At 43.4% G+C, this 10,850-nt stretch overlaps 1 protein-coding gene across 7 annotated transcripts in view; it reads right to left on the reverse strand.

Moving 5' to 3' along the window:
• LOC126402518 (ephrin type-B receptor 2-like) overlaps nt 1-10,850 on the reverse strand; it is a 146,707-nt gene that overhangs the window by 39,597 nt on the left and 96,260 nt on the right. For all 7 annotated transcript variants that reach the window (XM_050064592.1, XM_050064595.1, XM_050064593.1 and 4 more), the window contains exons 5-7: nt 1,491-1,826; nt 1,196-1,320; nt 854-1,016 (exon numbers count right to left, since the gene is read on the reverse strand). In XM_050064592.1, coding sequence (XP_049920549.1) covers nt 854-1,016; nt 1,196-1,320; nt 1,491-1,826 — 624 coding nt within the window. The remainder of the gene's footprint in view (nt 1-853; nt 1,017-1,195; nt 1,321-1,490; nt 1,827-10,850) is intronic.

The following is a 10,850-nucleotide window of genomic DNA, read 5'->3' on the forward strand; positions in this document are numbered from 1 at the left end:
GAGGGTCCAAAGGACAGAGGGATGTTGTATGCTGTAAAGCCCTGTGAGGCAAATTGTGATTTGTGATATTGGGCTTTATAAATAAAATTGATTGAATTGATTGATTGATTGTGTGTGTGTGTGTGTGTGTGTATGTGTGTGTGCGTGCGTGGTGTTATATCAACACGTGTGGTTCTGGATATGAGCAACTGCACATTTAACAGCCACACATCACCGACAGTCCGCTGAACAACGCAACGGGTTGTGAATGAAATAAACTTAATTACAACATGACAGTCTTGCACGAAATGTCATTAACGTTACTCTTTGTAGTCACGTAGGCATGTGAATTACAGCGTTTCATTGCAAAGAATGCATGTGATGGGTACACTTGCGCTGTTTCTCCGCCATCTCGTTCAAATGAGCCAGATGTAGGGGGCGGGTATTTATACGTCAGGGCCTCAAGCTGAAAAAGACTTCCTGTTAGGAACCTCTCGTGTTACCTTACTCATCGCACCAAACAGATCCCTCCTAACTCCTAACGCTAACTCCTTACTGGCAGGAATAAGAGACATGAGATGGCCTTAAAGATGGCGGACCTTGAACGACTTCCGGTTCAAGTAAGGAGTTAGGAGTTAGCAGTATTAAATTAAGAGACTTGGGACGTATCCCAGGATAGCTTGTGGGTGTAATGTCAACAAACTCCACATACTACAGGAGAGGAAGTCACGTTCACAGGTGCACACATTAACATTTATTTATATTAAATCGCAAATCGCAGCCTTTTATGCGGTTTTGTAATCGCACAGCCTGACATTACGATTGCGATTAGAACTAAGATCTAGTTGGCCAGTAAATCGGATCGTTATCGTACCTTCAGTCATAGTTTGGAAGTACATTTTGCCACTGAAGCGTCCAAATCCAGCAACAGTCCGTGCCCGAACCTCAAAGACGTAGATAGTTCCAGACTTCAAGCCTCGTATAACTGCAGTGTTGGTCTGACTCCTCGTTAGAGATGAGTTCCACTCTGCCTGGTTCTGAAGCATATGTATCAAAAAAAGAAAATAATCACACCAAATTTTGTTTGGGCTGATTCCTGAGGGCATTTTAAAAGCATTATAAAAGAGATGATGTCCACATGAGCCATTGTGGAAAAGACTGAGAAAGCCTGTCTCTTTGAATAATGACTGCCTCTTCATCATCAACCTTGATGTACCTTCTCATAGTACTGCAGTTCATAGTCCAGGATCACTCCATTGGGCTGATCAGGTTGGGACCAGGACAGGGTGATGCTGTTAGGGCCTCTGCTAACCTGGTGGATGATGGACACTGCTGACGGTGCTGAGCATAAAACCAGGGAAAGCAATGTTAGAAGCTGTGGAGAAAATGGTGACAGGCAGACAGGCTACTGAAACTACTGCAAAAATTATAACAGAAACTGAAACTGTTTTAACTGACTCATGATCACTTAAAGTAAAGTTATGCCATGTAAAATATTTGGTTAGCCTCACCCGCCTGGTTGGTGGTGATGTTGACAGACGTGTACTGTGGTGAATAAGGACTCTGGTCAGACACTCCGTTGACAGCTTGTATTTCAAAGGTGTACTGGGTGTGAGCCAGGAGATCGCTGATTAAAACGCGGGTGTCGGTCAGTCCCAGCTGACGTGGGACAAACTGCACATTGTCTCCACAGCGGGTGCAGCCCCCCCGCCCACTTCCACAGCTCTTACATATGATGTTGTAGACAACATCTTCTCGGCCACCACCCTCCTGTGGTGAGCTCCACTCCAGCCTCAGAGAGGTCTCATTCACTATGGAGATGACATTTTGTGGAGCTGATGGAACAGCTGGAAGAGGAAGGGAGAGAAAAAAAATTATACTAATACTGCACCTGTAAAAAGTGACTTTGTAATTCTAAGGCAGGCTTTCGGCAGCTATTCATTATTGTTCATTTGCTTCTAATTTCCCTCACCACAGCTACCTGCCTCTGGGTCCTCTGGGTTTTCAAGCTGTGATGTTCAACCCATCCCTTGACACAAATGACATATGCAAGAAACTAAGGCCTAATCTATAGTTGGGCATGCAACACTTCTGATGAGGGTTGCTTTACAGAAATGACGTACTTTCAACAGAAAAAAATGTTGTGCAACACTTTGCTTTCATGTCGTGCACAGGAAGAATTGTGTTACGTTGCAGACACTTATATTTGATTGGTAGCATTACTATTGTTGCCACAGACAGTAGTTTTAAATCAACACAGACTCAGACCTGCATTAAGGGTCTCTGTTCACAGAAGCAGCTGTCTGTCAGCAGCAGCTGTCTTGGAACTGAGAGGAAAGAGGCCGACCAAACTGCCTTCATCAGGCTGATCGACAGCATACATTTACTAAACCAAAATAGTCTTTGTGTCAGCTCCACAGGAAGAAATCAACAGTGTTTGTATTTGATTTTATTTCCAGGGCCACCGTACCGAGTGAGGGGAATGTGCCACACATGCAGACTGGGGTTGATCAATAAATAAATCTAGTCAAGTCAAGTCAAGTCAAGTCAAGTTTATTTCTATAGCACATTAAAAACAACCTCAGTTGACTGTACAGGCTATGGATGTATATACATATAAACAAATATAAATAAAATAAATATAAACATCCCTCTCTAAAACACATGGTAAAAATAAACAATAAAACGTAATAAAATGACCAATAACACATCATGAAAACAAATCAAGATAAAATAAATAGTACTTAAACCAAGATCTCATGCTTAACTAGTGCTGAAAGCTAGTGAGAAGAAATGGGTTTTCAGCAGGGATTTAAAATGCTCAAGAGTCTGAGCAGCTCTTATATGCAGTAGCAGGCTGTTCCACAGATTGGGGGCTGCCACCGAGAAGGCTCTATCACCTCTACTTTTAAGTTTAGATCTGGGAACCTCCAGCGGCAACAGGTTGGTAGACCTCATTGCTCTGACTGGGGTGTGTAGCAGCTCAGACAGATAGGATGGTGCGAGGCCGTTAAGACTTTTAAAAACAAGTAATAACATTTTAAACTGGATCCTAAAAGAGACTGGAAGCCAATGTAGGGAAGCCAGTACAAGTGTAATGTGGTCTAGGGTTGTCAAAAGTATCGATACTCTGAAAAGTATCGATCCGGAATCCGGATACAATACTAATTTACAAAAGTATCGATACTAACAGTGCACGCCACCTCAGCACCTGTCGGGTGCGCGCGACGGGTCCGACGGACACGCGCTGTGCAGGCATCGTCTGGCAGGCACAGAGCCCTCGCTGCAACCCGGCTTGTTGTTGTCGGTGTGCATGCATGCACGCATTTCTTTTGCTGTAATATGGCCAGCGCGGCTGCAGGAGGATCAGAGCAGCCAGTTTTGGTCAAAAATGATAAAGGAAAAACCGCTCTTTGGAAATATTTAGTGAAGTGAACACAGCACGCTGCAGACGACAGGTACAGCCCCTCCCCTCACTAGCAGCTGAGCAGCTGGTGTCGCCAGCATCAAACTAAAATCAGCTGAGCAGCTGGTGTCGCCAGCATCAAACTAAAATAGAACTTGTAACGTTAATGTGGGAGCTAAGCAGAAAACTTTATCAGTCCTGCCCGTCTATAACATTAATAGACAATGTTAGTTTAACAGGACAACACAATTATGTGTGTCTGAAAAGTTATGTTAACTGTAAAGTCACAGATTGAAGCTGAAAAAACGTTTGGTTTCTCCCGTAACCCCTGGTTCTCTGATCACATAGTGGGGTAGAAACAGGAGCATCCACCAGATGCAGAAACACAAAAAATAAACAGGGCTGTAGATAAATACATTTGTATGGACAGATCTTGTTTCTGGTTGTTATTTATTTTGGGGGGATTTTTTGTTGTTATCATTGATGTTACTGTTCTGATCTTTATTTAAAAAATGACATGCCTCTTAATTTTTTGCTGCTGTATCAAAAATGGTATCAAGTATTGAATATTTTCCTGAGTATCGATATCGAGTTTGAAATTTTAGTATTGTGACAACCCTAATGTGGTCACGGCGTTTTTTCCCTGTTAATAGGCGGGCCGCTGCATTTTGAACAGCCTGCAAACGGCGCAGTGAAGACTGGTCAAGACCAGCATACAGAGAGTTACAATAGTCTAAACGAGATGAGATAAATGCATGAATTACTCTCTCAAAGTCATGTGGAGGGAGGTAGGCCTTCACCTTACTGAGGAGTCTTAATTGGAAGAAGCTCTTCTTGACAACTGAACTGATCTGTTTATCTAGTTTAAAAAAAGCATCAAATATCATGCTAAGGTTCCTCACAGCAGGATGACAGTAAGATACCAAAGGACTGATGGCACTATCATAGCCATCCAACAAATTGGTTTTTCCAAATAAAATTATCTCTGTTTTATTTTTGTTCAAGTTAAGGAAGTTTATCTCCATCCATGATTGTGTGTCATTAAGACAGTTCAACAAAGCCTGGATAGAAGCATCACTATTTGTTTTTATGGGCAGATAGATCTGAAGGTCATCCGCAAAACAATGGAAGGAGATGTTGTACTTTTTAAAAAAAGACCCCAAGGGAAGCATATACAACAAGAATAAAATGGGGCCCAAAATGGAGCCTTGCGGTACCCCACAATTAAGTGGGGACGCAGCAGAAGAGTACTGGCCAAGATGGACAGAGAAACTCCTATCTGACAAATAAGACTGGAACCATTTTAGCGCTGTGCCTTTAATGCCTACACAGGAATCAAGACAGGAGAATATCGTGATCCACTGTGTCAAAGGCGGCAGATAGATCCAGAAGAACCAGGACAGTTGCCAGAATCAACAGTTAAAAGCAGGTTGTTCAAAACTCTTAAAAGGGCTGTTTCTGTGCTATGTCGTGATTTAAAACCAGACTGGAACTTCTCAGAGATACCATTTAAGTCAATGTGTGATTGCAGATGCTCATAAACTACCTTTTCCAGAACCTTTGATAGAAAAAGGAGCTTGGAAATGGGTCTGAAATTAGACAAAACATCAGGGTCAAGATTGCGCTTTTTAATGAGGGGCTGTACTACAGCATGCTTAAAGGCAGCTGGAACACAGCCAGACCTCAGAGAGGAATTAATTAGGTCAACAATACATGAACCAAGGGTATTGAAAACATCCTTGAGTAGGCGAGGTGGTATGATATCTAAGGGGCAGTGAGATGGCTGCAAATGTTGTACTATTTCAGCTAAAGAGGGGAGGGATACCTGCTCAATGTTCTCAAAGACAGCTGAACATGAGGAAAAAGTAGCAGGATCAGAAACGTAGAGAGAAAGAGAGGACCTAATAGGAGCAATCTTGTCTTTAAAAAATGTCAGAAATTTTTCACACAATATAGGCTAAGTGAAGGCACAACATGATTGGAGTTACCAGGGTTAATATGAGAGTTGAGAGTGTTAAAAAGAAACTGAGGTTTGTGACTATTACTTGACACAAGGTTAGATAAAAACCAGGTTTTTGCTTCTTTAACTGCTCTTTGATACTCCAATAGGCTGGTTTTTAAAATATCTAAAGAAATTTGAAGATGATCCTTTTTCCATTTTCGCTCAGAGCGTCTACAAGTGCACCTGACAGCACGCGTGGCGTCATTCAGCCACGGCTCTGTCACTGGCTTGGAGTGTCTAATCCTAAATGGAGCCACCAAGTCCAGTAAATCATTACAAGAGAAATTAAAAACAGCCATGAACTCATCGGGACTAAGATTACAATCCAGAGAGTGGAGCACAGAATTGTTAAAAGCTGCAGAAAACCGAGATACTGTTGAAGCAGTAATTGTACGCACCCTGTGTGCCAGGACACATGGTTTAGCTTCAGAACAAGGCAGCGTAACATTGAACATGACAGGAAAATGATCAGAAATGCACATATCACAAATGTCAGTGACACATACACTTAGACCAAAGGACAACACAAGGTCCAAAGTATGTCCCTTCTCATGTGTGGGACCAGTCACTGACTGAGTGAGGTTAAATGAGTCAGTCAGATTAAAAAATTCATTGACCAAAGGTCTAGATTGACAGCAGACATGAATATTAAAATCTTCAGCAATTATGAACCGATCATAATTTAATGATACAAAATCTGAAAAGTCCTGTATAAAGTCCTTGTTCAAATTTGGCGGACAATAGATGAGCACGCACAGGACAGGAGAGTGTGAGTTGATAACAAGTGTCTGTAGTTCAAAGCTGGGGAAAAAGTCTGTCTGCACCTGTCGGCATTGAAGGCTGGATTGGTATACAGTCGCTAGCCCCCCACCTCTGCCGGTGGACCGAGGGGAGCTAAAAAACAAGCAGTCAGGAGGAAGAAGTTCGGAGAATGGAGTGGACTCACCAACATTAAGTCAGGTCTCCGTGAGAAGCATAAGATCCAGTTCACGCGAGGTGAAGAAATCGTTCAGCACAAAAGTCTTGTTTACTAGCGATCTAGCATTAAATAGAGCCAAATGAAGAGTCATCTCCTTGCGGTCCGGTTTGGAGGTGCGGGCAAGAGGACGGAGGTTTCCATACTCCACACCGCCGCGGTGCACCCGGCTCCACCTGGGAAGGGGAGTCTCCACTGGCAGGTGAAGCTGGCCTGTGACCAGGTGATCGGGAACAACAGGCTGGATCTAACGAAGCCCCAGTGGTCGCAGAAGCGCAGAAAATCCGCTCGAACAGTAGCAGGGACCTGACTTGCAGGCGGATCTCAAGTGAGCTCTGATTCTCACCAAAACACCTCCCCGCTTGCCCCGTCTTCTGAACCGCTTCTTCCGCGAAGTGACAGCAGGTGAGCGGTGCAGGTAAGCTGGTAGCTACAGACGCCAGGAACGGTGGGAGGCTCGGGTTTTGATCGCCCAAACCATGCTTGAACAGCGTCTGGTCCGACTCCCGGCTTTTTTCTCAGACCCTGTGACAACGAGTTATCGGTTGTGTTTCTTTAGTGCAGCAGTGTTCATGCTCCGTTATTGACCACTTAGCCATCGCTTGTTTTAACCCTTTGAGTGGCAATATCTGTAAGTAACTCTTATCCACAATTGTTAGAATGTTTATCATGAAGACTTGAACCATATTTGTTACAGCTTCAATTTTCGTAACATGTAATTCGACTGCAAATGCTAGGTAATGATGGCATTTAGACTTTACCCTCTTCGATTGCTACTAGCTAACTTAGGCTATAGCCTAGTTACACACGATGATGAATGTAAAATGTTAGCTGTGATAGCCTGCATGCATGTATGATTATTAGTTACTAGCTATATTTAGTCTATGCTATTTACCAGACCAGTTATGCATTCTTGCAGAAAGAATAATAACGTTGGCTGAAAAATAGAGGATTAGTTATCCCAGCTATTGAGCAAGCTACTTTGTGTTGTATAGGCGTGCTACTGACATATATTATTTCTGTATGTTTATTGCAGTTTCACACATCTTTTCAATAAATCCTGCTAATAATCAACACTGGCCTGTTCCTTGGAGGATATGTTGGAAAGAAGAGTTTAGCTGGCTGTGAAAACCTAATGGAGGACATTAGGTGTAACAGTACATCTACAGTTAATAAGATAAACACATATATACAGCAGGGTATCTGTGTGGCCTAAACAGCTGTTGGGAACATAAATTCAGGGCGTCACATGGAGGCACCAATTATGTCGGGAACAACAATATTAGACCTCACCAAGGGGACACCATTAATGCTGTAAACTGGCTATCAGAAATAATTAATTATTATTAATAATAATTAATAATTAACATTAAATCACCTTGTGGGGCACCATTCCCGGGAAGGGAAAATGATAGCCAGTTAAAGATATTAGTCTCATAAAATATGCTAAACTATTAATTTGGAGTTTTGATCAATAATTAAATTAATGACAATAACCAAAATTAACAGTAAAGCCTGAAGGATCTCGGAGTTCTTGACGCAGCAGAGGTTGACTATTCATTCACCCTTGTGCAACATTAAACAGACAGCAGGTACGATTCCAAAGAATTATATTTATTCATAAAGTAAGTAAAGCAAAACCAAAACACACAAATTCTAAGCTTGGTGTGTATATGTGTGTGTGCAAGAGAGAGAGAGAGAGAGAGAGAGAGAGACAAAGGCGGGTGTGGTGATCAAAGAGCAGTTTGGCGTACAAAACAAAAAGGCTGACAACAGAGAACTACAAGATGGCCGAATCAATCGGGGGAGGGGTTTGTCTGACCGTCTGGTCAGACAAAGACAGAGGAAAAAAAGTGATAACTTTGAGATGCCTGTTTGGGTGTAGCTCTGTTGAAAGCCTATTTGTTGATGAATCTATGTAGATGTGATTTGTGTTGTCTGGATTAGTGCAGAGATTGTTTAGTTGTGTGCAAGAATCTGTTTTTGAACAGTATTAGCAAACTAAACACTTAGCTTTGGCAAAGCCAACTAACCAATGACCTGACTGCAAACGATCACAACAGTAACTCAATGACAGCATTAAATCACATACAACAAGTTAAACAGTCTTGCTTAGCCTGTACAGCTGTGATAAAGCTATGCCCAGTTGTTACGTTACCGATCCTTGAGTGGATGGAAGAAAGAGTCACTTGGTGGTGTGCTGCTTTGTTACGCCAGGGCCACACTTCCAACAAAGTGCTGCTAAGCGCAGCGCACCGAAATTCTCACGTGAGCCCGTTCACATCAGACGCGCATTTCTCCACACCGGTCGACAAGCGCTTCTGCTCCCAGCTGTTGTCTCTGTCACATTTGGGGCTGTTTTTCCATCATGGGTATCTCTCTCTGTTTGGGTGTGTGTGCCCCAACCCCCACTCCCTATAGCCGGCCCACACTCTCTCTCTCTCTCTCTCTCTATCTCTTTCTTGTGTGTGTGTGTGTGTGTGTGTGTGTGTGTTAGTGGGTGTGAGTGTGTGTGTGTTCATCTCTCTCGCACTCTGTTTAGATACCACTGACTAATATGTATATAAACACACACACATATACAACGCATTTGTCAGCGCTTCCACGTCCGGTGTGGCCCTGGTGTTAGCCGGTGGAAGAAGGCTGGAAAGAGCTGTGGTTCCAGATGCAGTCTTTGGTGTGTCCTTTGTTTCAAAGGTGGAACTCTGAGGAAACTGGCCGCTCGAGGTCTTTACAGAGTTAGACGCTGGGTGCTAACTCACTTGATTCTCCTTGTTGCTAAAAAGCTAGTTGCAAACCTTGTGCTTGCAAGTCTAACTTCTCTGGTTCAGGTTTGCCTGTGCCTTGAGCATGGGCAAGTCATGGTCTAGGAAAAAGAGAGTCTGTGAGCAATTGCCCTCCCTTTAGTGGTTTGGGGCAATGGAGCAAGGGTCTGGGTATCTGGTCTGGTCCAGGCCCAGCCGAGAAGAGAGGTGTGGGCTGCTCGGCAGCTCCCGAGTAAGAGAGAAAACTGTCTGAAGGGAGCAGACCTTCTATAGATGCCTGTGACATCACAAAGTCACATGTCACTGTAAAAGTCCTGTCCAATCAAGTTTTGAGACTTGTGTCTCACTGAGGTGTGAGATGACCTCCTGTAGAGATGAATGTTGTAGTAGAATAGTTGTCTTTGTTTGAAGAACAAAGAGCATGCAGAGAGGAAAAGACTTCACATGTCCAGTTTAGATTTTAACAAATGACAAATCATCTGTGGTCCTGTGACTCCCAATACAGCTGTCTGCGCAGATCATTCTAAACTAAACAGCAAGAGAAACAGACCCCCTTGAAGGTCAAGTTGATTTTATTTAATTTTATTTTCTATATAGCGCCAGATCACAACAGAAGTCATTTAAGGTTACCTTTGTTGGGATTCACAGAACCACAGATGATTTGTCATTTGATAAAATCTAAACTGGACATTTCAGCTATTTGACACCCATCTCCAGGATGTCTCACCTCACACCTCAGTGAGACACAAGTCTCACAACTTGATTGGACAGGACTTTTGCAGTGACATGTGATTCTGTGATGTTACAGGCATCTGTAGAAGGTCTGCTCCCGTCAGACAGTCCCCTCTTTAACTCGGGAACCGCGGAGCAGCCCACACTTCTTTCCGGCTGGGTCTGAACCAGCCCAGATGCTCAGACCCTTGCTCCTTGCCCTGAACCATCAAAGGTGGGGCAATTGCTCATAGACTCTCTTTTTCCTGGACCACGACTTGCCCACGCTCAAGGCTGAGGCAAACCTGAACTAGAGAAATTAGACTTGCAAGCACAAGGTTTGCAACTAGCTTTCTAGTAACAAAGAGAACCAAGTGAGTTAGCACCCAGCGTCTAACTCTGTAAAGACCTCGAGCGACCAGCTTCCTCAGAGTTCCACCTTTGGAACAAAGGACAAACCAAGATTGCATCTGGAACCACAGCTCTTTCTGGCCTTCTTCCGCCGGCTAACAAAGCAGCACACTACCAAGTGACTCTTTCTTCCATCCGTTCAAGGATTGGTAACTTAACAACTGGGCATAGCTTTATCACAGCTGTACAGGCTAAGCAAGACTATTTAACTTGTTTTATATGGTTTAATGCTGTCATTGAGTTACTGTTGTGATTGCTGGCAGTTAGGTCATTGATTAGTTGGCTTCACCAAAGCTAAGTGTTTAGTTTGCTAATACTGTTCACAAAATGATTCTTGCACACAACTAAACAATCTCTGCACTAATCCAGACTGTTTGCAACACAAATCACATTGACATAGACTCATTAACAAATAGGCTTTCAACAGAGCTACACCCAACCAGGCATCTCAAAGTTCACGCATCTTTTCCTATGTCTTTGTCCTGACCACACGGTCAGACAACCACCTCCCCCGACCTGAAGCCAGCTTTGATTCGGCCATCTCGTGGTTCTTTGTTGTCAGCCACACGCACGCACGCACGCACGCACGCACACACGCAC

Source organism: Epinephelus moara, chromosome 16, assembly GCF_006386435.1.
Source record: "Epinephelus moara isolate mb chromosome 16, YSFRI_EMoa_1.0, whole genome shotgun sequence".
Lineage (NCBI taxonomy): Eukaryota > Metazoa > Chordata > Actinopteri > Perciformes > Serranidae > Epinephelus > Epinephelus moara.